At 30.5% G+C, this 26,915-nt stretch overlaps 1 protein-coding gene and 1 long non-coding RNA gene across 3 annotated transcripts in view; one reads left to right on the top strand and one right to left on the bottom strand.

Moving 5' to 3' along the window:
* Nucleotides 1-3,176: 3,176 nt before the first annotated feature.
* LOC123269066 (retinal homeobox protein Rx1-like) lies at nt 3,177-16,544 on the bottom strand. Of its 2 annotated transcripts, none has more exons than XM_044734565.1 (4): nt 16,137-16,544; nt 13,987-14,252; nt 7,371-7,455; nt 3,177-3,959 (listed from the first exon to the last, which is right to left on the bottom strand). In XM_044734565.1, exons 1-4 carry the CDS (start codon nt 16,207-16,209, stop codon nt 3,499-3,501), a joined length of 885 nt encoding a protein of 294 aa, XP_044590500.1. In that variant the 5' UTR covers nt 16,210-16,544; the 3' UTR covers nt 3,177-3,498. The 2 variants fall into 2 exon arrangements, with proteins under 2 accessions (XP_044590500.1, XP_044590501.1); XM_044734566.1 differs by lacking the exon at nt 16,137-16,544 and adding an exon at nt 14,750-14,992.
* Nucleotides 6,514-26,915, top strand: part of LOC123269068 — a 28,110-nt gene continuing 7,708 nt past the window's right edge. The window contains exon 1 of the long non-coding RNA XR_006510349.1: nt 6,514-6,709. This is a non-coding gene — a long non-coding RNA (uncharacterized LOC123269068). The remainder of the gene's footprint in view (nt 6,710-26,915) is intronic.

Genomic DNA, 26,915 nt, shown 5'->3' with positions numbered 1-26,915 from the left:
TTGATGATTTTAGAGTAGCGTATTTTAACTTGCATTTTGATAGAGATTGTTGAAATTGTGCAAAGCAATGTTGTGAAGAGTCAATGACAATGACGATTATTATTGTATTTATTATTAATTATATTATATTATATCTATTTAATTTATTCTACTATATTCTATTATTGCAATGTTACATTAATTTTGTTTGTTCTCATTATGTAATGTGTTTAATTATGATGGTCCTTAGGGAGCACTTGCTCTAGGACCAAAATTTAATAAATAAATAAATGGTATTGAAAGAGAAAATGAAAAATTTTGATTTGAAATCTATAAATATATCAATTTTTAGGGTTCAAATTTAGACAAAGTCTTTATTTTGGTTTTCTCTGATGTGACAAAATTTGAAAATTGTAATTTTTCTTTTGTAAAAATTCATGTCTTGTCTGTCTATTATGATTTGATAATAATAAACTATGATAGTAATAATTACGCATTGTTATAATGACGCAAAGATTTTGAAGGTACAATGAGACCAATTATGTATAAACTTCTGGATAATGTACTAATTGATGTCTTATTCACTGATATGTTAAAAGAGGTTGTCATTAAGGCTTGTTTCAACGTCGCATCAGATCATTTTACATGAATTCTTTTAAAACCGACACCTCCGCAAGACTTTTATCCCACGATGTGAGGGAAAAACCAGGCCTAGCTGAATATAAAGGATAGAACCAAGTGAGAACAAAATATAAGATTATAAAAAAAGAGAAAGACGAAGTAAAGAATATTATAGAAAAAGATGAGCTAAGACAAGAGATAAATGATAGAAAAAGAAAAAAAACATAAGTATGAAGTGAGCATATTACCATTGAGAATAAGGACCTGAGCTTCGAGATAGGGACCGCTTGAAACTAAATGGGGGTGGTGATAGGGTACAAATAGGGTGGTACAATGGGCGCTAATGGATCTCAAGCCGCCGCAAGAGGCGCTGCTTTTAATCTAATTGTCCTTGGTAGCCGCCGCGATTTCAAACAGTGGTTAACAACTTGGAGATATTACGGTTTTCATTCTTTTGATAATTTAGTTTAATAATATTGAACTAGTTCATTTAAATTACTATTTTTTATCATAAAAGATTATAATAATGAATTAACTTTTTTTTTTCTTTCTTTTTTTCAATAAGGAATCAAACTAAGTACTTAGTTATACTCTGTCAACTAAATAAATTTTTTCCTTAAATTATAGCTGGTTATTTATTATTTTTATAAAAATCAATCTAATCATATAATTTAATCATACATTTTTATCACATTTTTCTTTTATTTTTACATTACTTTTCGTTTTTGTGTTGCTATCATAAATCAAATGAATTGATCGTAGGCAGACAGGTGGTGAAGATAATTGTCTACGACTCATCGTCCCCAGTGGAATCGTAATAACAACTTATGATCACCAAAACATCAGCCGATGTTATCGCATTGATAGTATATAAATAAATTCGTAAAATTGTAATTGCTGTTGTGCGTGTCTCAATTCGTAAGCCACGTTCAAACGAAAACGCCACGTATGAAACTATCAACTCAACTCTTTTCATACTATTAAATAAAATATACATTTGAAAAAACGAATTACCCAGGTAACACTAAAACGCCAAGTCACGTGATAACATGAATTTTTAATTTTACGGAAATATATTACATTTAAATTAATTTTATAAACTCAATGATTTGATGAACTTTTTTTTTAAACACATTTTATTGTCGGGCACAATATTTGATAAAATGATCATTACTATACGCTATACCTCAATATTAAATATTGAATGCGTTATAATTGTGTGAGTGTATAATTAAATCATCGTATATGTAATTCATGTTTTCAGAGCGACTACTTGGATTAATCACAATTATTTGATCAATGAAAGGTGAACAAATAAAAAATAATAATTATCATCTATTTACTATGTTTTCATTTTATATTTTAATGTTCCAGTTCATTTCATTTTAAACGTTATATAATATTTTATTACCTACATATTTACATGAGTGATATTATTTATAATGAATATAATACATTTTATAGTACAAAAATTTTTAACGAATATATTTTTAATTTATTATTATCGTCAGTTTCTGATTTCAGCGAAAAATGTTCATTATATAAAAAAAAAAAAAATTATTATTTCTACGAATTCAAATGAAAGTGAAATAACCACGTGACATTATACTACAGTATGGTTGATGGGGTATCAACAAATAAATCAGCGTATTAATGATAGAATGTGGTTTTCAATAAAACAGATTGCAAACTCTATAAACATTACTAACAGTAGTACGGTAACTGTTATCAGTTGTTTATTTACACATATAGTTTTATCACAAAATCTATAACTCTGTTAACTTTCAAATGAAATGAATCAATAATTCACTTTATCATCAATTATTATAACGATAATCATCATTGTTATCTATATCCTTAATCAACTCTATTTTGTCTTTGGTACACTCTTAATTCACATAATTGTTTATTTGTTGAACTCCCAGAATTTTTAGTCAAAAATAAATCTCTTAAGTTGATTTCTAGTTTCCAGATTTTCTAATAACTTCTTCGGCTTTAACTTTGAATACTTGAGCACTCTGCCTTTTTATTTCATTCTCGGATGATGTTGATATATCATCACAATCATGCCTGGAACTTAAATTTTCCGAAATTTCTGAACATTCAAGAGCAGCGGATGAATTTGCTGAAGCTGTGAATTCAGTTAATCACTGCTGTTGGGGCTGGTTCTGAAGCTCTAAATGGCTTAGTACACCGGTTGAGTTGAAACCAACAAGAAGAAAGGAATTTAAATATGACAGTCCCATGTAATGAGACAATACTGCAACTTGAAAAGGTGCTGGTATTTTCGAAGTATTTGCTGCTGACTCCTAAGGTAAAAATACAGATGGCATGTACCATGAAAATCCTGTAGATGGAGTAGATGGATTGTGCACCACCGGAGGATCAAGTGACAAATCGGTCATATCTGAAACAAAGAAAATTATATTAAAAGAACTGATGAGAAAACCATCGATGATTCAATAAGGAACAGAGGGTTTTATTATTCTGTTTATGTAATAAGGTTTTCATACGATTAAGCAAATTCATTTTGCTCAACTTGACTAAACTCCTGAAAATTGACTTTTAAACTTGCCTTTATACTCTTTGAACCATGATCGATCGGATTTGACTAAAAACAGATTGCAACACTATAAACATCACTAACAGAAGTATGAGAACTGTTATCAGTTGTTTATTCACACATAAAGTTTTATCACAAAATCTATAACTCTGTTAACTTTCAATTAAATAAGTTAATAATTCACTTTATCATCAATTATTGTAACGATGATCATCATCGTTATCTATGTCCTTAATCAACGCTGTTTTGTCTTTGGTAAATTTTTCACTCACATAATTGTTTATTTATTGAACTCCCAGTATTTTTAGCGAAAAATAAATCCCGTATCTTGATTTTTAGTTTCCAGATTTTCTGATGACTTCTTCGGCTTTAACCCTCAGTACTTGAGCACTCTGCCTTCTTATTTCATCCTCGGATGACGTTGAATCATCATCGCGATCATGTTTGGAACTTAAATTTTGCGGAATGTTCTGCACATCCAAAAGCAGCGGATGAATTTGCTGAAGCTGTGAATTCAGCTGATCACGTTGATGTTGCGGTTGCTGCTGGGGCTGGTGCTGAAGCTGTGAATGGCCTAGTACACCGGTTGAGTTAAAACCAACAGGAAGAAGAGAATTTAAGGATGACAATCCCATGTATTGAGACAGTAGTGCAGCTTGAAGAGGTGCTGGTATTTTCGAAGTATTTGCCGGTGACATCCAAGGTGAAAATACAGATGGCATGTACCATGGAAATCCTGCAGTTGGAGTAGATGGATTGTGCATCAATGGTGGAGCAAGAGACAAATCGTTCATATCTGAAACAGAAAATTAAATTAAAGTAATTGATAAACAAATTATTGATGATTTAATGCAGAACAGAGGATTTTATTATTCTGTATATATAATAAGGTTTCCAAACATTTAAGCAAATTCGTTTTGTTCAACTTGACTTGACTCTTGAAAATCGACTCTTAAACTTGCCTTTATATTATTTGTACCACGATCGATGGGGTTTGATTAAAAAATAAGGGAAAAAACGTCCCTTCATGTGGCTACTCAATAGAATGAATACAGACGTAAGTACCGACTAACATCAAGGGGTAAACAAGATATCTTTTTATTTTTATTTTTTTTTCCTCCGCATTTAATATTTATATTCATTTTAGCCGAAAAGAATAGAATGCTAGATTCGGCGTTCTGCTTTCGAAGATTCTATTGTGTGTGGGTTTATTGTTATTTATTTTTATTCGTGAAAAATATAGAATATTATTCAATATCAACTTGTATAGTAAACTTTATCAAAGTATCTTTATTTTTACATGCGATAAAAATGTCGGTGATTTTTATTTGTATTCTGAAAGTTATTTTATCAAAATTGTTGGTGTCAAAAATGAAAATGCTGTCATCAAAAATCAATAAATTTACTTTTTCGTCTTATAAATGAATGTAGATGATCAAAGAAATAATAATTAACACCCATGTAAAATCAGTAAAAGCGATATTTGCCGTGAAAATAGATACAATGATAGAGTATATAACCACCCTTTAGGTAAATCGCCTACTGATGACAATAATCGCTCGTCAAGCAGGTGTGTTACTGAGTGTTGATCGTAATATTGCCTAATTGTGACATCGTGATAAATACATTAATATTGATCTGGGATGATGATAATAATAGTCATAAGTCATAATAATAACATGAATTTGTGGCAGGGATGTATCTGATAAAATATAAGTATGCAAAAAATTGTGAAAATTTTTTCTTGCTCAAAAACAACTTAAAGGATTTAGTGAATAATTTCTTAGTTCAAATAAATTTTTTTTATATATACAAATCAGTAATATTAATATAGAGTATGTGTGGATAGTACTGCAATTTTTTCTGTAGGAAAAGCTTTTCACTAAAAAGCTTATTTCAAAAGCTTTTTGATAAAATTTTTCCAAAACAATAATTTTTGGTTTTAAAAACCCAATTTAACTTATTTATAATTCAAAAAATTATTAAAACGGTTGACCCTGACGGCCATCGCTGCAACTTCCACTTCATTCCATACCTAAGCGCTTAAAATTGCACTTATGATGTTTTTGAGCTCTTTGAGCTCAAAAATACAATTTGTGTATTATTTTGAGCTCTCCAAGCTTAAAGAAATAGTTTTTTATGCTTTTTAGCTCTTCAAGCTCAAAAGTCTGATAGAAATTTAATAAAACACTATTATTTTAATATTTAAACTGCAATAACTTTCGAATGAATGAACCGATTTTTACGCGGTTAGCAGTGTTCGACGCAGTTTTTTATGCCTCACAAATAATCTTCAAGTTGAATTTGATCAAACTAGGAACTTAGGAGTAATTCCGAAAAAATACTTTTTTCGGTTTTCTTTTGTCAACGATAACTCACGAACGAATCAACAAATTTTGACCGGGTTGGTGGCGATCGACGTGGTTTTTTAATGTTAAGAGCTGATTAGTTTTTGGAATCGATCGGTCAAACCGTTCAAAAGTTATTCCAAAAAAACCACATTTGAAAAAATTTTTTTTCGTAGTTTTTTTTAGGTTTCTCAATATATACCGGTCCGGATCGGTCCAAATTATATTCAAAATCTAAGTTCAGTCAAACCCTTTCGAATGGCACCAACCGCGATGAAATCGGTCAAGCCTTTCAAAAGTTATGAGAGGTTTACATACATCCACACACACACACACACACACACACACACACACACACACGCGCGCACGCACACACACACACACACACACACACACACACACACACACACACACACACACACACACACACACACACACACACACACACACGGATACCATCGCGGGGGTAGTCGGGGAAGCTTCCTGAGACCTTGAAACGTCGAGATCTAGTGAAAACTCAATTTTTGCAAAACGGGGTAAAACCAATAACTTCCCGATTTTTGAAAATCTTCGATTTTCTTAGCGGGAAGTTAAAAAGTCAGCAATGCAATAAACTAATAATTTCTTTAAATATGTAATAAGCTTTTTTAAGAAAAGGCCATGTACGTGTATTACTGCAAATAAAATTTAATGACGAAACACTTCAAGATCATATAAGAAATGAAATATTTCTTGCTATCATGATACTAAAATTTCTTTGTCGATAATTTCTCATCGACGAAATGTTTGTTGCCTTCTTAATCACGCTTTTCTAGAATTGTGAGGCATCATTCCCTTTCTACGATTGTTCCGTATTATGACTGCATCTCCCTAAAAAAAAGGCTATCACCCGATGATGATGATAGTGTGGTGGTGACGATGATGATGGTGATAATGATGATGATAATTATGATGATGGAAGTGGTGATGATGATGATTTTTTTAATTTAAAAAGCTCATGCACCATTTATTTGAAATGAAAACAAAAAAATCCGCAATAATACCCACACTTATCCTAACACTATTTATGTATTAGATTTATAAAAGTCCAATTATTGACTATTTCTCATATTTATAAAATTTTACAGCAGGTGGTAGAAACGGTTCATTTTCAACATTGATTAAATGGGATTCGACAGATGAAAACATTTATTTAAAAGTATTTATTGAACTATTTGACCTCTAAATTTTTAATATGACTTGCATGACATTCTTCTGAATCTATTTTTAAAAAAAAAGTCAATTTGTCAAATTTTGTGGGATACGACTTATTAGAATGGCAGTATCAATAAAGAAAAGAGAAAAACCACTACTGTATGCTAACTTAAATCAATTATACAAAATAAACTTAACTTGAGACAAAAATCTAGAATCAAAAAAATTATTTTAAAGAATTTAATTTTATTGAATCAAGCAAAATACTTTTTAAACTGAATAATTTTTTCTTGTTTCAATTTAATTTTCATCGATGAAAGAAGTTTTTTGCTTGATTCAAAATAATTCTTGAAATTGAATATCTTAATTGAAATTTCTTTATCTTAAATCAAATTAATTATTCTGTTTGTGTAGAAGTATGAAGTTGGGTTAGCAACCGACGTAGAATCAAAGTGAGTGGGTTTGATTCCTACACAAGACAATCATCACTTAGTCACGTATTAATCTCTGAGACATTTAATTGCCTTTAAGACCATTTCTTTAAATTTACAACTACTTATGGAGAATTATATAAAGAAAAATATGAATTGATTTAAAAATTTTAAAGTTCGATCGGGAAAGCCGTATTATAAAATAGTTATATAAAATAATATAACTTGTATTACCTTGACCAACATGCATATAACTCGGGTCACGTCCCATGGTTTTTTCTTTTTTGCGCCATTTCGCTCGCCGATTTTGAAACCACACCTGCGAACATTAATTTCAATCATAAATTAATAAAGATTTAATAGCAAATTGGCATTTAACCAACTCATTAAAATCTATTAAGTCTGTTTTATTGCCATCGACAATAATACGAGCAATTAAATCGAGGATTAGATTCATCCCCTAGAGCATATTTGTAGAGAGAGCGTGATAGAGGTACAATATGATATTTGAGAGAAAGGGATGAACTCGTATGATACCTGACAATAATAAATGTAATCCACAGAAAGGGTAAAAAAGAGCATGAGAACCTCGACGAAAAACGAGTACGTATATCGACTGACTAACAAAAGCTTGCTCTCCAGGCTGATTAAGCTAATTGTTAACAATTATCCTGATTTCCTCTGGACGTTAAAGTACTATACTGTGCTGTGCAATCCCTTTCTACCCAGTGACTTTCCCCAAGTTTTGTGGACCCCCAGCTTTCTCGTACTTGCCACACAACCCCCTCGACGCAGCACTAAATGCTTTCACTTTCCGCTTGAGTTACCCTGGATTTTTTATCAACCACCCAACTGAGTTTTACATACAGAATCGTTCCTATTGTTATATCAATTTATCTTTTCTTTATACTTGATCATAAATTTAATCAATAAAAATCTTTGCAACAGAAACATAATGGGCTAATTAATTGAAGAAGAATTCTTTTAGCAATTTAAATGCGATGTATACTAAGAAAATTTCTTTGCTGGTATAATATGAAATATGCTCGTGGAAAAAAGTGCAAGAATTTTTTCAAAAATTAAAAAAAAGTCAAGAAAATAAAATCATCTGTACACAATTCAAACGAAAAAAAATTTTTTTTATTTAAGTAAGAATATAATACAGCCACTTTACCACTACAATAATGACGTATAAATTTACGGTGACCGTAACACCACCGTACTGTATCTATGGCATATTTTTAATATTTCCACTGTGATTACTGCACCACTCTACCACTACTGATACGTTTAACTAACTGAATATCTAAAAGCGTGAACAGTTACAACACGACTGATTTTTATAGTGGTATGGGATGTAGCAATAATAAGAAAATAAAATATGGCAAGCAGTTATCGTACGATAGTTTTATCATTGTTTATTATAAATTTTTATTCGAAAATAACTGTTGATTTTTACTCAAGTATTTGAAAGACGATAAAATAATTCAAACAATTGTTTTTCAGCTTTTTATAAGAAAGCTTGATTTTGTACCAATATTTTATTTTTATTTATTTGAAGTCGCTCCTTGACAATAAGGTCATTAAAGACAAAACTGATACTGATGAAAAAAAAGCTTGATTTAAGGGAAAAAAAATCTTGAACTAAAATCATTTTAAAGAATTTGATTATCTAGAATCGAAAAAAGAGTAATTATTTACAAGTGGGATCAAGCTCATTTTGCCCTATGTTTGGCCATAGAAAAAAAAAATTTTTTTTTATCAAATTGATCAATTTTTTTTTTCTTTGAATTGTTTGTTTTTTTATGTATTGAAAAAAAAAAAATTATCAAAAAAAGATAAAATAGAAATTTTCTCCAAAAACATGAAAGCCCGTGTTCTGCCCCAGACTCAGTCGGGTGATGCAACATAATCCGTGCAAAGTAACCCGCACACGACTGAGTCTGGTGCAGAACACGAACCAGTCGGGTTTTAATCTTTCCGTGAAGTAGAATCAAAAAAAAAATTTTTAAATGTTAATTTTTCATCTAGTTATGGCCCAAAATAGGGTTGGCTCCACTTGTAAATGATTTTTGTAAATGATTACCCTTTGTAAATGATTACCTAGAAAAGGACCTGTATCAAAACATTTAGCTGAATTTGAATTAATTTTACTTTGCTCAAGAACTCTTCTGCTTGATATTGCAAATGTTTTTTTTTCAACCTTTTCTATATTCAATTGGATGGAAACAAGCAATAACTAACATTTTTGATAAATTTTTTCGACTGTGTACAGATCAAAATTTGAAAAAAAATGTTGGCTATTTCGTCATTTCTTGTTATCATCTAATTAATGACTAAATAATCATATAAAGGTATGTTTAAATGTACGAATATTTGGTAGTCATGAGGGACAAATAGTAATGTAAAATCTTTGTCCTCAAAAGAATGCTTGAAACTGAAACTAAGACTTTTTCTTGATCCATGACATAAAAATTTTTCAAAAATGATCTTTCTGGTTCAAGCTTTTTTTTCTTCGATTAAATTATTATATTAGTATTTTTGAAAAAGACACGAGGGCAAAAAATAGCAACATATATTAGTTAAATTATTAATCACTTAAGAGTAGATAATTATAATGAGTCCTTGATAGAAATTATCATTAAATTATCAAATTATATTTATTGAAATATTGAATTTTAATTAAATTAATAACATGAAACGTTCATGAAAATAATTTGATAATAAACTACTTGAAATCGGCTTTTCAACAACATTGGGTTTAAAATGGTACAAGCAAATTAGATAAAAAAAAAAAGGTTTAATCATCGTATATAAAGAAAATAGTGATGTTGTGATGAATGGAATGATTGGTGGAAAAATGTCATCGAACGATGATCACCCATTATCGTATCATCGTGTAAGCCTGAAGTTGAATTGAACGGCACAAGAGCGGAGGGCTGGGAAACGTGTCCATTAATGTGAAAAAAAAATAGTGAGAGCAGCTTGCCAGCTATTACGGATTCGAAATCGAGTGTAACCAGGATATTTCAGGGGAGATAGATTGAAATAAAGTGGCCGTGGCACCACTGCGCCTGGCGGATCATTTAGCGGTTTTGTCGAGCGACGGCCAATTGCCGGCATTGTCGCTTCGCTGTACCACAATGGGCCAATCGGAATACTCTATCTCTTTTCATCCCCCGCGAAACCTCCGCTTGCCTCCGCACATTGCATTCCGTTGTCTCGACCCGCAACAGCCTCCGCTCTCTCATTCACCCCTCGGACGTTCTCTTCTATGTTCTGCGCTTTCTGTTCCCTCGAGCTTATTCGCTCACTATTCGCATCATCCAAGTCTCTTCTCATCATTTCACTTGCGCGTTATTTCGGTGTCAGATAGTTACGTTAATTGAGTAACCAATTTTATCCACGATAAAAACTATATAATCATACAGTATAGTATATTTTATGTTTTGAACTTATATGGAATATCTTGTTAACCAATTGAATGTAACAGGAAGAAATATTGTAACTTTTGAAAATGACAATAAAATATTATTTAAGAATATAATTTTCAAGATAGTAAGATTATGGAGTTAAAATTTAATTGATAATGTGTACTGATTAATTGATAAAATAGAAAAACTTATGTTAAAATTAATGATATGATAGAAAATTTATTTTTATTAAAAATTTTTTTTTATCGAAAAATCAATTGTAAATCAACTATATGTATTTTAATATTTTTGTTTTACGTGATACCCACATACTATATGTCGATGGACTATTTCTTAATAAACAATTCAAAGAAACATCAACTCAAAAATGTGGAGTTAGACAATTATCTAATTAGATCTTCGATATGTAGGAAATTTTTATTCACAGAAAAAATTTTCAAGTACTTGAAGTATTTCATCAATGAAGTACACTGAGTACTATCTTAATATTTGAAATAGTTAAAATTGACATTTAATTTCTTCCACGTAATTGTTTTGCTAATAATCACTTTGCGAAATCAAAAAATACAATGTACACTGATGAAAAACTAATTTTTGAAACAAGAGTAATTATTTTGAAAAATTCAGTTTCTTACTCGAATTTATTTTCTCTTAGTTTCTTAATTCTTAGTGTTAAGATCATTGTGTCTTTGCGATGTTCGAAAGAGTTTCACGAAAATTGAGTTTTCAATGCTATTTAGACCGGTAGATTTTGTGAAATTTGAAAAAATAAAATTAAAAAAATATGTTTTGTTCAATTCCAAAATCTAATCAGATTTTCAACTTAAAAAACGACATCGGTTACTGCAAACCGCATCAAAATCCGTTGATCCGTTCGAAAAGCTCAAAAACGTCGTAATAGGTGAAATTCGGAACGCTTTTATTTGAAATTAGAAGGAAGTTGCAAGAAAATCCTGAAGAGTCAACCGTTTCACTAATTTTTTTTCATAACATTAAAAGTAACATATATTTGACAATTTCTTTCGTCTTAGCGAGTGTATCGTTACGGGTACAATCCACACTGAAAACAAAGTTTTCTGCTCGGCACAATCTGTATAGTAACCCCGGGAAAAAATGATCAGACCTGACCATGCCTGTTCATGTATGATTAGGCCTGAAATTAGACCTGATCATGCCTGTTCATGTATGATCAGGCCTGGAATTAGACATGATCATGCCTGTCCATGCCTGTTCATGTCTGCTCATGTCTGAAGCGTCAAATACGCTCAGGCCTGTTCATGTCTGAAGGGTTAAACACGTTCAGGTCTGATCATGCCTGTTCGTGTCTGATCAGGCCTGTCCATACCTGTTCATGTCTGAAGGGTTAAATACGTTCATGTCTGATCAGGCCTGTCCATGCCTGTTCATGTCTGAAGCGTGAAATACGCTCAGGCCTGCTCATGTCTGTCCATGCCTGTTCATGTTTGAAGCATTAAATATGCTCAGGCCAGTTCATGCCTGTCTATGCCTAGAAAAGTTAATTTAATTTACCCTACGGTAGGTTTTTAATGATAACCAAAAAACTTTTATTTATTAAATAATAAAATATACCGTTTATTGATAATTTACAAATTTATTAATCAAAATTAATGTACACGCACTGAACATATTCAAAAATTTTTTCTTGGTCCTTACCATGATCAGGCATGGACAGGTATGATCAGGCCTGAACGTATATGACACTTCAGACATGAACAGGCATGAGCAGGTCTAATTTCAGGCCTGACCATACGTGAACAGGCATGGTCAGGTCTGATCATTTTTTTCCTAGTAGATCTGATCAGACTTGCATAGTCAGAGATGTGATAAAAATTTTTTCTTTGACGAAAAAAATTTTTTTGGTCATCACAAAATGTGCAAAATTATTTTTATCATTACGTTTAAATAACTTTTAAATAAAAAATTTGTTACATTTCCTATGGGATGTTTTGGTCTGCTCTACTCCTGCCTAATATTAAAATATTAAAATCATTACTTATTTTATTATTTAAATAAATGTAATGTTATAATGAAATAGATAAATGAGAACTATCAAAATATATTATAAAATCAATTTTTATATTATATTTATGATAAACTTATTTGATACGTTATGTACTTCATAGAATTGTTGTCACATAAGATAGCAGCACAGCAAGCGGAAACTTCAAGGCGCACGGATATCACAAAAGTTAAGCAGAATTGAGCGTGGTTAGTAGTTGGATGGGTGACTACTGGTGTTACGGCCGTACAATTAAATGTAATCATTTTTTTTTAATTTTAATTTATTATAGAGAATTGCGTATGACTCTATCAAGTACTATATCCATAAAATTAAGCAAAATAATTAATTGAAAGTAACAATGGGCTTTCAAACCTGACCATGTCTGATCAGGCCTGATCAGGTCAATTCATGCCTGATCAGGCATGCTCATTTTTCATGTCTGATCAGGCCTCAAGACTCATGCCTGTTCATGTCTGATCATTTTTTCCCGGGACGAGTGTATCGTTACGGGTACAATCCGTACAGCTACGAATAGCAGTCTGGACAGCAACCATCACAATCTATTCGGGTGCCATTCACGATACTATTGCTACCATTAGTATAGTTTTCCTAACCTCACTCTTCTTTAGATAGCAACGTGATGGAGAAAACCTTTGTTTTCGGTGTACACTTAAAATGTGGAAAAAGTATTTAATATTACTATAGAGGTTAGGAGAAAATTTTCACAAGGAACATTAACCCTTAATATAATTAATCAACGCTATAAAGTAATTCTACAAGACTAAATTTTTTATATGAATTGAACATTTATGATAATCGTATCTCTCAATTTATTTTTATTCAATGACTTTAATTGAAAATTTTTAAACATTTAATTTAATTCTATATGAAATAGGCTGATATAAAATATAACAAAAAAAATAATGTCTCAAGGGTAACTGTTATTAGTAAGAAAAAAAAAAAAAAAGCAGAACAACGTTAAATTGAGTTAATTGTTATTTTTTTTCACGAAAATTATTCAATTAGTAAAACACTTTTAAATAGTTACAAGTTAATTTTCATCATTATAATCGACCATGATAATTGGTCATTGTTATATGAAACATAAAAGAAAATTACTAGACAAGACTTGAACAATAGCTTGGTAATTAGTTGAGTGGACGACAACGAGCTTGAGTAGCAAGAGGCATACCCAAGTGTGCGCTTTCAAATTTTTATACTTTTCTCTTTCTCTATTTCACCCTTTTTCTCTACTGCATATACTCCTTTACAGGGAAACCCGCTTATGTAATAAAATCCTCATTTTTATTTTTTTCTTTAGTAAACAATGAAATAAACAAGCATCCGTATCTACTCCGACTGAAGTTTTTTATGGAATTAATTAAAAACTAACCTGAACCCGTGCTTCTGAAAGTTCCAAGTTGGATGCAAGCGCTTCTCTATAATTAACATCAGGGTACTGGGTTTTCTCGAATGCCTTCTCCAACTGATGAAGCTGATGAGTGGTGAAGGTAGTTCGCGATCTCCGTATTTTTTTAGGTCGATCCATATCATTCATTTCTGGCAAATCAGATAAAGCTGGTAATTCTTTGAAATCCGGGATATCCGAGTCTCCAGATCCTCTCACGTTGCGTACAGACTCCAGTAGATTTGCATGATCTGAAATGGCCATTATTATATTATTTAATTCTCAAATAGATATCTTAACATTATATCAATTTAAATGTTTTGCTTGCTAATATATTTTCATACTACTAAAACAAAAATAATAATATCAAAGCGTCACTTTAAACATATGTGGAAGATAAATTAAAAAAATATGGATATAAATGAAAAAAAAATTAAAAATAAATATTAATAACATAGTTTGAAACGAATATAGGATACACGTGAATTGAAAAACTATAAATTCAACGATACATTATTTTTTATTTTATTTTTTTAAGCTTCTTGATACCCAATCGTTACCCAGCTTGCCGATTTATGGATCGTCAATATGATCCATATATCGATGATGTCTGACCGACGGATTTGCCAATTTTTAATCCTCAAATATTTTATTTTTATAGTCCCCTTGAATACTGATAACCCTCAACTGATTTTTTTTTCCCCCACCTCACTTGGAGATATATGTACATATAGGAACACACACCCACCCATATGTGATCTGTGATATGTGATGTGTATGCATATCATCTCTCACCCGATGCTGTAGACCTCTCGAGCTCAATATTAGTACACATGTACTAACATTTCCCGATTTCGCTTCAGTATAAATGCAATCGTTTGGTCGATTAGTGATTATTGTTTTACGATGTTTTAATTCTAAACTTTAGAGCTGAGCAAACAGCTACAGTTACTCTTCTTAGCATATGCTATAACAGCAAGATTCACTTCAAAACATTTACAACACAGAAAAAAAAATTTACTTGAATAAAGTAAATGATTTTGAAAAACTTCATCTTCTCAATTTGAGTAGAAAAATTCTTAAACCAAGAAATTTTTATTGGTTTAAATAATTTTACTTGGTCCAAGAATTTTTCTTTTGATTCAAGTTATTATTTTTTTCAGTAAAGAAAATTGTTAGAAAAATTTCTAAAAATTATCTTTGACAGTGAAACATTTTATGCTACAATAAACCAAAAAAATTATTTTTCACTTTTTGAGTATGATAATGAATAAAGTTAATAATTTAATTGATTAGCTGGAATAAATCAATAGCTGGAATCCCAATTAAACAGATTCTAACACGTTAATTCCATACAGGATACTTTTGATATAATATTGAGGTATCACGAGCAGAACATAACGCTGAGTCTGCGAATAAGATACTCATACTATCTCGCACACGAGCTCGAAAGGTACCCATGTGCTTATATAGACATATAACTACATATTCCTCTTCTAATGTACACATCCGAGCGTATTCAGCATCAGGTAATCGCACTCACACGAGCAAGCGCGCCAACAGACACGCAGGCATGTAGAAGCTAATCCACTATGAATAGAGAGATTTTAATGTTTTTATGACGTAGCACAATGGGGTACCCACTTCATGTCCAAGCTCACTTCATTGATTTTTATAAAATGTTGTACCAAAGCTACACTCTGCTTTTGAGAGATCATATTCAATTTAATGAAAAAAAAAAAAATAAATAAATAAAAAAAATAATATAAATACTAATTTTCATTATTTCTCATTTACAGAAATAAAATTAATTACACACTAACATAAATCTTTTATCTCAACTTTTTTTTTCTTTTATCACTACTTTTTTAAATACATCTCTGAAAGACTATAATTGCAATGCGAAGCTATATTAATATTAACAACAACAAAGTTTTAATTTTCTAATTAAATGTTAATTTTTTTCTAATAAACTCATCATCAAAAATTATAAAGTTTAAAGCATTAAATTATTAAAGCAAACTATGTAATTATTTATTTAAAAAAAAAAATTATTGAATTAAATTGAAAAAATTTTGCAAATTTTACCAAAAAAATTACAATAAATTAATTACATTATAAATATGATAAAATACCTTCATCTTTAGCGTGGCCCAAAATCTGATCAATGCTGTAAACATTCCTCTTTTGATTACAAGTTTGCGCCATTATTTATAAATTTTTGTTAAACAAATATTGCCCAATTTATAACGATTGGTAAAACAAACAAACAAACAATCATTAATCACTTAAAATAATAACCAAAGTTATAATTATAAGAACCACGTGATCAATAAATAATAACAATAACTATTTCAACAAATATCACCGTAAATTATCACGTTAATAAAAAAATTTATTCAAACGATACAATATTGCAGTTTAACTTAGTGTGTTTAGAATTGTAATTGTAATAGTAAACAATTAAATAGAACAAAACAACCCTCGCGTACAGCACGGCGTTTCGGAGTGGTAACTGTCAGAGGAATGCGTGATTCAACGGCGCAACACGGACTACCCTTGGTAAACGAAAGTGCAGCCCTTAATAGTACATATTTTCGCCCCACCTCACTCACGCTGACACCGCCATATTAGCTTCTAACCCAATAGCTGTACGACGTTTGCACGCAAGCTCTCTCACTTGTCGAGAGTTGAATGATGCTCAGGGCGGGGAATATTTTACTCTTCCGCGTAAATCTGTCTTTTTCTCCCTATATCAACCCCTCTTATTCGCTTCTTTCCGGGCATTATAGTTGCTTATACTCATTCGTGTATTATTTTATCACTGTCAGTTATCTCTTCTTATTATATTTTTTATTTTTCTTTCCTTTTTTTTTATATGTAATTGCTTTATATTCCATAGAAACCACCAGAATAAATCCGCTTAATGCTACGCTAGTATATTCACTCGAGTTTTTGCATTCACCTTTAAATTATCCCAAGTACATGATCATATATTGGGGCTTTTACCTTATCTTAATTTAGTAAAATTTAAAATAAAAATAATCCTTTAATATAATTTTTCTGTGAGTTATGTCTGTAAAGAAACGAAAAATATATAATTATACGAGGTTGGCAATGGCCTGATCGGCTCGGTGCTCACTTTTCGAAAAAGTGGGACCCGGGTTTGATCCCAGCACGCACCAATATTTTTCAGTGATTATAATTTAAAATATGTGCGTTACGTTACGTTGCCAGCCTCTGGAAGTGGCAGAGATAGCCGGACGGCACACGTCTGACTTGGGTGATCACACATTTTAAGCAACAACTTGAATGGGTGACCACTCTAGTCAGCGTTGGCTAGCGCGAGGGATCTCTGCACACTAGGAGAGGGGCCTAATGCTCCAGTGGTCGATAAAGAAGAGTTTCTTATCAATCACTGTAGACTTAACCCAGCTCCGACTGTACTAACATGGGTTTTCTCTGTGGTTTTCCCATGTTACTGTTCCAATAGCAGAGTGGTGAGGATCAGGGCAAATGCGGTACAGAAGGCACAAGTCGGTCCACAGCCGCAATGATAAGGCATATAATAGAATAAATAATATATAATTATACGATGGAAAATGTTGAAGTTGAGTAATTGAAAGTACAAAATAAATAATCGATATTTTAAGAAATTTCTTTTAAAGTTCCATAATAATCTTTAAAAATAAACTAAGTAAAATTTATTTAAGCTAAGAAAAATTAATTTGAACTGAGAATAACCTTTAGATAAAAAACTTTTTTGTTTGATTCAAGATATTTAAATTCTTAAAAATGATCTTTTTGATTGAAGATTTTTTTTTTTTTACTAAATTTCAATAAATAATAAATAAGTTTTCAGTCCATAATTCATGAATAACAAGTTAATAAAATTCAAGATCATGAGTAAAAGATTTGACTGTTTAACAATTTACATCGCAGTTGTCTGTCAATCACAATTTGCTATAGCAACAACGCTACTCTCTAAATCTGAAACAGTGAAAATCACTGGAAATTAGTGGTATATTCACTATTTCACAGTTATAAGTATACCACTTGGTATACTTATAACTGTGAAACAGTGAAATTCTACTGATTCATTTTAAGAGAGTATATAAACAATTTTGTGATACATCTCTCTTTACTTAAAAATCATCATTGATGCAAATCACATGTGTAAATTTCAAGTTATTTACAGATATGCATTGAAAAAAAAATTTACTTGAATCAAAAGAAAAATTCTTGAACTAAGAAAATAATTTTAAAGTTTCATTGTTTTAAATCAAGACGAAAAATTCATGAATCAAGTAAAATTTATTAAAGTCAAGAAACTTTCTGAGTTAAAAAATTTTTCGACTCAAATCAAGAAGATGAAGTTTTTCAAAAATATTTACTTGATTCAAGTTGATTGTTTTTTTCTATGTGTGCATGCGAATAATTCGTCGTAAATTATTTTCACCGACTTTCAAGCTTTCATTTGAGAAAAAACTAAATATAATATTAACTTTATGAATATAGTATTACTAAAGAAATATCATTTCATTTTTTGCGTATGTCAAAAAATTTTAGTTTTGCTTAGTATATGCTTTCGTTTTTATTAGAATTTTTTGAGTACCACACCTCGTTCAAAAATTATAAAAAACTTACACTCGATGGCAATCATAATATTGACATTTCTTTAATAAAAATCAAAACGACTTTTATGTCATTAATACTTAGAATTTGGGTAAAAGTTTTGTTGGAAACTTGACAGTCAATTAATTTTAATTCTACAAAACTCAAGGAATATTAAATATTCTTATATATTTCAATAATTTTATCGACTTTATAAATGTTATAAAAAAATTTCTATTAGAAATATTTTTTTCCTATTTTTCGTAATTCAATTATTCTTCTACTTAAGCAAATTAAAAAGATATTTGTAAAATAAGAAAAATCATCGTTAAAGTCGTGTCATTAGCATGTCATTAACGAGTTAGCGCCACCTAAATGAACTATACAATAATGCTTTAACAATAGAGCTTACATGCAGTTGGAATGTCGTATTCGTTTATAACGGAGAGTTCTGTTCTATTCAGTCGACAGGTATATTACAAACCGAAGGTATTTAAATTTTATCCCTTGCTGAGATAATTGCGAGAAATAGGATCACAGACATTACTTTCGACAGCTCAATCAAAAAAAAAAAAAAAAAAAAAAAAAAACCCAGAAACTAATTCGTTTATGCCTATTATCCTGTACTTATTCTAAGATAACGCCTTTATACCTATTAAGAGTCTTAAATCCAGTAGTCTAATCCTGAGACGAGCCCGACATTCTGTGTTACTTACCGAACAAACGAAGCGTATTATTTGGGTTGACCTATGGTATATAGTTAATTTACATCAGATATAAAACAATATTTTTATTATTTTATAAAAGGATAGATTCTAAATTCTATTTTAAAGGAGAGGCGGGGGGGGGGCAAAGTGGGCCCCCCTAAAATTTAGAAGGTCTCAAAATTTTGGGGCCAAAGTGGGCCCCCTGAAATTTTTTATAAAAAAGGTGAATAATAAATCATTTATACTTTTAATAATGATTAATAGTGGTTTTTAACAAAAAAATTAAGACGACGGTTGACCCTAAAGGCCATACCTGCAACTTCCCGCTCATTTTCTACTTAAGCGCTTAAAATTACACATTACGTTTTGGAGCTCTTCGAGCTCAAAACTCTAATAGCAGGTTAATAAAACACAATTTTTTGAATTTTCAAATGGCAATAACTTTTGAATGAATAAACCGATTTTCACACGGTTCGCAGTATTTTACGCAGTTTTTCAAATTCTATGATATACTTTTGAACACAATTCATTCTTTCTTCGGTTGAGCAAAAAAATTAAAAAAAATCCTAAAAACATTTTTTGGTAGTGTAGTAAAGGACAAAAAATTTTCAGCCAAATCAAAAAGGATCGAGTTCAAAAGTGATCAATTTGACAAATAAAATACCCCGTATTTCCTGTAATTCTCCTAATTTTTTAAAAGAAGTAATTTGTTAAAAACTTAATGATATATAATGAAAGAACAACAGTTTTGTGTGAAAGTGATCGTAGATAAAAATTTAAAACTACAAAAATTTAAGACGTTAATATCTCCTGAAATATTGATGTTAGTAATTTAGTGCTCGGGATTTTTTTTGTAGAAAATCAAATTTACTATAAGTTAGTCATTTAAATGTTTTTCGTAACTCTTCTCAGTGACGAAAAAAGGACAGAAAAACGTAAATTTTATGAAAAAATTGGATTTGGTGGTCCATACTCCCTTGCCAGTGTGAGTTACGATTACCCCACGATGGGCAGTTTTGTGGAGCATTCAATTCTAAGTAAAATAACCCACACAGTAAAAAATTTTGCGTCATTCCATCAAAAATTTTTGTGTTAAATATTTAACACTTTTATGTGTAAATTTAACATTTATTGTGTTAAATTAACACAGAAAAGTGTTGAATTAACACAAAAAAGTGTTAAATATTTAACACAAAATTTTTTGACGCATTGACGCAAAATTTTTTACTGTGCATCTTTGATTGCAATAATGCTATGAAATGCTGCTGAGCTGTGAAAATTTAAAGAAACAACTCGAGTTTTACTCGTATATTTAATGGGAAATCTTTTCAGACCTTGATCGAGCTCTTCATAGTAATATTGGAAGGCTCAAATTTTCAAAGAATTTTTTTTAGAATGTCTCGAACAAATTTTTGTGATGGGATCAAGACGAAATTAGTCGAAAAAGGCATCTTATCGCTCATGCGCGAAAGTTTTACTCGTCTGAAAAAAATTATAACTCAAAGCTTTCAAAATGTGCGAAAAAAATGTTTCTGACAAAATTTTTGGAGGGGGCCCACTTTGCCCCACATTCTAGATTTTTTTATTTTATTGGACACAGCTTAACAATGTTGAATTACAAACAAGGGGCTAAAAAGTAGTGCAAAGAGTAAAAAAAAAAGTACGAATATGACCATTTTTTCCTTAAGGGGCCCACTTTGCCCCCCCCCCTTTCCCCTATTTCATCCCTCTATGTTCACAATCATCACTCTGATTTTGGTTCTCAATTCAATTTTATTGTATTTTTAGTTCACTTATAATAATTTCAGACTTGTCTTTAAAAAATCATACACAAACTATCTAAATAAGCAGTGATTATCGATAATAAAAAGAAAATTAAAAATAATTAATTCTAGCGCGAATGTCGACCACACCCACGAGAATAGGTATAGGGAGGAGCGAGATGATCTGACTGTATAACGGGCTTTATGATGCAAATAAACCGCCCTACATGTTCGTTCAACTCGACCCTCATCACAGAGGTAATACCCCGAAAAACATAAACGTCATCACGCTTCAAACGAGTCCACGCTGTCATGTGCGCTAAACAATTTATGGGATTGAAACAATCCACAATGGCGACTTATGCTTCTTTTTTCCAAATTTAAAGTGTAAACACAAACGGTAAAATGTATTCAGCGAAGTGAAGACGATCTAATGATAATCTTTAGCATTTTAACGAAGGTAATGCTTTACGGATGGTTTTAAACGGATTACTTTTAATTTTAAAAGAATTTTCAAATTATGTTACCTGGCATTACCTGGCACTCGGTATTCATTAGACAATTATCTAATCCTCTTACTCTTTCTACTTATAATTAAAAGATTAGACAATGAACTCACCAGGAAAATTTTTTCAATACATATTGGTTCATGCATTAAATATTACAGACAAGAAAATTGAATATAATCGAAGCAACTGAAGGAAAAGCTAATGTCAATCAAGTCGATAGATAATTTATGTTGTACAAATTGCAACATGCTGCATATGTTTGCAAATTAATCAAGATATCTTCTACCGGCGTCGATCTACTCCATAAACTCCTGACATATTATAATAACTAAAAACATAAGGATGGAGTATAGTGAGAGAGAAAGGAAGCGTATTACTTCAAATTGCAACACGAAGTTAATATTAATAACATTCCGAATATATAGAAATAAGGCATCAGACTGCAATAAGTTTACGTTATATTTGCATAGAGTATATTAGACTGGCAGTGTAGTTTTCTTATCTTCCAAAACTAATTAATATGACTCAACATCTATACCATAATCTTTTCATATATGTAAGTAGATGCTAAGAAAATTCATTAAAGTTTTTATGGAATTATTTAAAATCCAAATGAATCTGGCCAGTCTATACGATGATTCACCGGGAAATTCCCTCAATTTTAGTAATGACGAAAAAAATCTTGTCCTTTTGTTAAGCCTCATCATACACATTAGGTAATTATATTCTCGACTTTTTTTTCTCATTACTGTCATTTATTTAAACACCTAAGAATACAGATCAAGAACGTAATCGACATTCGACATTTGCGTTTAGGTTTCTGTTTCAGATTAGGTAAATCATAATTATTTTTTGGAAAATTTCATACTTACTTATGTCAGGCTGATGTAAGATATGAAACACTAAGATCCAAAAGAGAACTAATTTGAAATACTTTTTTTTTCTCTATGATGATTATAATTATTAAAAAAAAAAAAAAAAAATAAATACCTGCCACCGAAAAAACATGTACGTACACGGAAAAAAGAAAACTTGAAAACATATTTACGAAAACTTATATGAAACTATAAAAGCGAAGATACAAAAAATTTGTAAGTCATATTTATCTAATTTATAGATTTTTTTCGCCTAAACGTATATGAATAGTTTTTTATATCTTTGTGGCATGTAAAATTTTTTATACCTTAACTTGTATGTTTTCTAGTATATTTACATAGATGTTTGCAATTTTGAAACACTTGTAAAATTATCATAATTTTTATACTAGTTTTTATCAAACAGTGGAAATTCCCTGCAAATAGTACATCTGCATTTGAGATATATTATTTTATAAGAATATGATATTCTCATGATATATACACGGTAAAAAATTGGGAGTAAATTTGGCGTGAATTTTTACTCTCATCTCTCCGAATACCGGTGTTAGAAAATAAAACAATCTATATACGTAGTAAATCTGGAGTTCTTTCAACGAACTGATTCCGAATTAAATATTGATTTTAATCCGAAAACCATTCGAGTACGGAATTTTTAGACTAAAATAAATTTTAATTAGCCAAAACAAGCTTGATATTTCAAATCATTAACAAATACTTCAATAAATTTAGTTCAAACTTAAAATAAATTTACACAGTAAAAAATTTTTCTTCATTGTGTAAAGTGTAAAAATTTTTGTGTAGAATATTACACTCTAGTGTGTAGAATTTTACATTCTCATGTGTTGATTTAACACACTAGAATGTAGAATTAACATTAGTTTGTGTAAAAACAGTCAGTAACACAAAAATTTATGTTAAATTTGACGAAAATTTTTTTACTGTGTAACACAAGTGCAACCTAAAATTATTTCTTAAATTACTTCAATTAGGATAACCGAGATTGAAACTTCATAGTTCAATAAAGTGATATAAAAACAACTTTTACATTGATAATTATAAAAATTACAATTAGTTAATAATTTTTCATCCCTGATAATAGAAATTGTATTCAAGTCTTCTAGAATTTTGCAGTATCTAAAATAAAAATTGCTTAATGATTACAGTATTTCTGATTAGTTTTATCTCCTAGGTTACTTTGCTCAGTTTTTTCCGTGCAAATAAAAAATATTTATTTTTGATAAAAAGATATAGTTTTATAAGAATAAATCAGGTATAAATGAATGATATTGCTACTAAAACATTTTTGAATTGAATGATATATATTGTAATAAGAAAAAGCAAAAAAAGCTTTAATTTGATTCTTTTTTATTTCTTTGACAAAGTCAGGTCCAGCCACGCGTAGCATCGCGTCGACGAGATCTCGTTTTATTGGCCCCTGAGGCATCGCCATTGTATTGTTGCGTCTACGTTCGCGGATAGATAAAAACAGGAAACTCCAAAGAGACAGTTACTTTTATAGGATAAATGAACTAAAGATAGCCAGCACACGTAACCAATGAATGAGTGTATGAGTGAATAACATAGAGTACTTTAGTGGAAGAATTAAATGAGAAAGAGAGAAATGGCACGAGGCGGCTATACGTTCAGTTAAATAAACTATCCCCCTCGGCACAACAATGTGGCTGCTCGGATTTTATTAACTTCTGTACAACGACGCGCTGCTACCAACCTAGGACCACAGTGTATTCTGACTACCAGCTGCTATAAAATGCTATAAAGTAGACAGAGATAACGACAAAAAGACACAGTAAACACGACAAATAAAGAGATTGTAATTACTGTGTTTGTGATCGGTTTATTTATTCTTATCTTCGAACTACTCGACGCGTTTTTTTTTCTTTTCCATCACCTTAACTAGTTATAAATAATAATTTTTTATTAATTATTAAAATATGAATACACGCATAAAAAATACTTGATTCAAAAGAAGTGTTCTTGATCCAATAAAATTATTTTGCGGAGAACCGTTGTTATTTTGATTAAAGAATTTTTTGTCAATACAAATTTATTTTCTTGATTCAAATAAGAATTTTTTTAAATTAAGATCTAACTCAACACCTCTAAGTACGAGTGAAATTTAAAAGGATATTTTTCCTGAGTCAAGTAGTTTTTTTCAGTATAGTGATATAGTAAAATTTGTTCAGATAAAATATTTATTTTTAATTCTAACTCTAGAAGCACCTCTTATACGCGACAAATCAATAATGAGTGTCTGAATATCTGAATATTGTATATAATATAATATTATACTGTATATAGATATACTTGAGTGCCATTCACAGTCGAAATCCAAATGATCGCGAAATAACCGCTCACTTATATCAATTCACCTTCCGCACTCTTTATGAAAGCGCATTCACGCATGCTAGTAGAGATTCCTCCCTTAAATTTAGTCCCCTCCAGCTCACATCCACTTGCCTTATTCGCCTACGTTAACTCCCCCGTTCAGTGCAGGGCTCCCTTACAGAATGAGTACCAATATATATCTATGATGACCCCATGATCGTCCTTTTCTCATTTTCTCTCTTTTCCTCCCTCCATTAGTCACGTACTTCCGCACTTTCATTCACATCTAACTTTTATCTTTTTTCTATATAATTCAGCCTGAGTAATAGCCACAATCAAATTCAATTACTCGAAAAATAACATTCATTTCTAAGCATATTAGCTCGACAAATTACTCTTCAGATAATCGAAATTTATTTAAGTAACTTCTAATAGAGATCTTTTGATTTTTTTAATGACATGAAATTTTGACAATTTTAATAAATTTTATAAAATAGCAAAAATAAAGTGACTGTTTCAAAAAAATGATGGAGTGTCAGTAAATATTCTTTCACAACTTTTAATGATAAATAACCGGCTCAACAATTTCATAATTTAGATTATTATTCAGCAAGATTCTTGTTAGTAGTCATCGGACATTATTTATACATTTTTAGTGATGATTTCTAAAAAGGAAGTGTTATTCATTTTATCTGTAAACATTTTTCTATATTATTATATTTACCGAGTAGTTAAAGTAAATACTATGGTAAAAAAATAGTTCATATCAATGATCAAAGTTCTAATGTTAATATAATTGTAATCTAATTATTCATTGTGTTTTTTTTTTTATAGTTAGTTAGAAAATACCGAACAAACACCGGTAAAATATCTGAAAAATCTGAAAAGCGGTTGGCCTGCAGGCCATACCTAAAACTTCCCACTATTTTGGAGCTCAAAAATTTGAGAATTGTTTGAAAACAACATTTTTTTTAATTTTTAAACTGCGATATCTTTTGAAAACGTCAAAAAGTCTATTTATGAGATTTTGAGTTGACTGGTCAAAGGATTTAAAAATTATCTTGAACAAATTAAAAAAAATTAGGATGACGGTTGACCCTAAAGGCCATCCCTGTAAGTTCCCGCTCATTTTGTACTTAAGCGCTCAAAACTAAACATTCGTTTTTGAGCACTTCGAGCTCAAAAATATAATTTTTGTGTCAATTTGAGCCCTTGGCGCGTAACCGAGAGATCTGGGTTCGATTCCCAGTCTGGGCTGTCTGATTATTTTTTCAATTACGGAAAAAAAAATTCCCACTGAGTAGGTCCCCCCTTTCCCCTATCCGTTCTTTCCCAACTCCCTTAAAAAAAAAAAAAAAAAAAAAAAAAAAAAAATTTGCTTTGATATGGCTCAAAACTAGCCTCAAAACTAGCTCAAAACTCTACACTGTAAAAAAAACCGGGGCAAGTCCAAAGTGGTGTAGGTGTTAAAATTTGCGGTGTTAAATTCCAACACCGAAAGCGGTGTTAAAATAACATCGCTGTCGGTGTAAATATTTTTTTCCGGTGTTAAAGCGGTGTTAAAATATTTTTTGATGTTGAAGATATTTTACTCTGTGAATACTTTTATTCACTAAATTACTACTATTGGGCAATATATTCATTAATTCATAAAACTATTAATTATTGAAATGGTAGGTGTAAAATTGTATAATTTTTAAACAAAGTCTATATTACATAGGTAACAATTTAAATAACTACAAACCGGAATTAAAATTTGTTCTAGATGATACTCATAGACTTTTTATATTTTTTTATGTCATACATTTTTTTCTTAACTTTTATAGGCACAATTTTGTTTATTTCAGTAAAAATCATAAAAAATTACACCGGCCCACAAAAAAAAAGTGATCTGTACTTTTGACCGGACCTACCTATCTTTATGTATTTTGAAGTGTTGAATCCGAATCTGAAGTCAGTTTGCTCGCACACCCTCAAAATTATGAGTAAAATGCAAAAAACCACAAAAAAAAGACAAAAAATTGCGAAAAACTGCAGTCACCGTTCTCTTCATTCTACTTATACTTCATTTTTTATAGATTTTACAATTTTGTGAAT

The sequence above is a fragment of the Cotesia glomerata genome, linkage group LG7 (assembly GCF_020080835.1).
Source record: "Cotesia glomerata isolate CgM1 linkage group LG7, MPM_Cglom_v2.3, whole genome shotgun sequence".
In the NCBI taxonomy this organism is placed as follows: domain Eukaryota; kingdom Metazoa; phylum Arthropoda; class Insecta; order Hymenoptera; family Braconidae; genus Cotesia; species Cotesia glomerata.
This window is presented reverse-complemented; position numbering and strand designations above follow the sequence as displayed.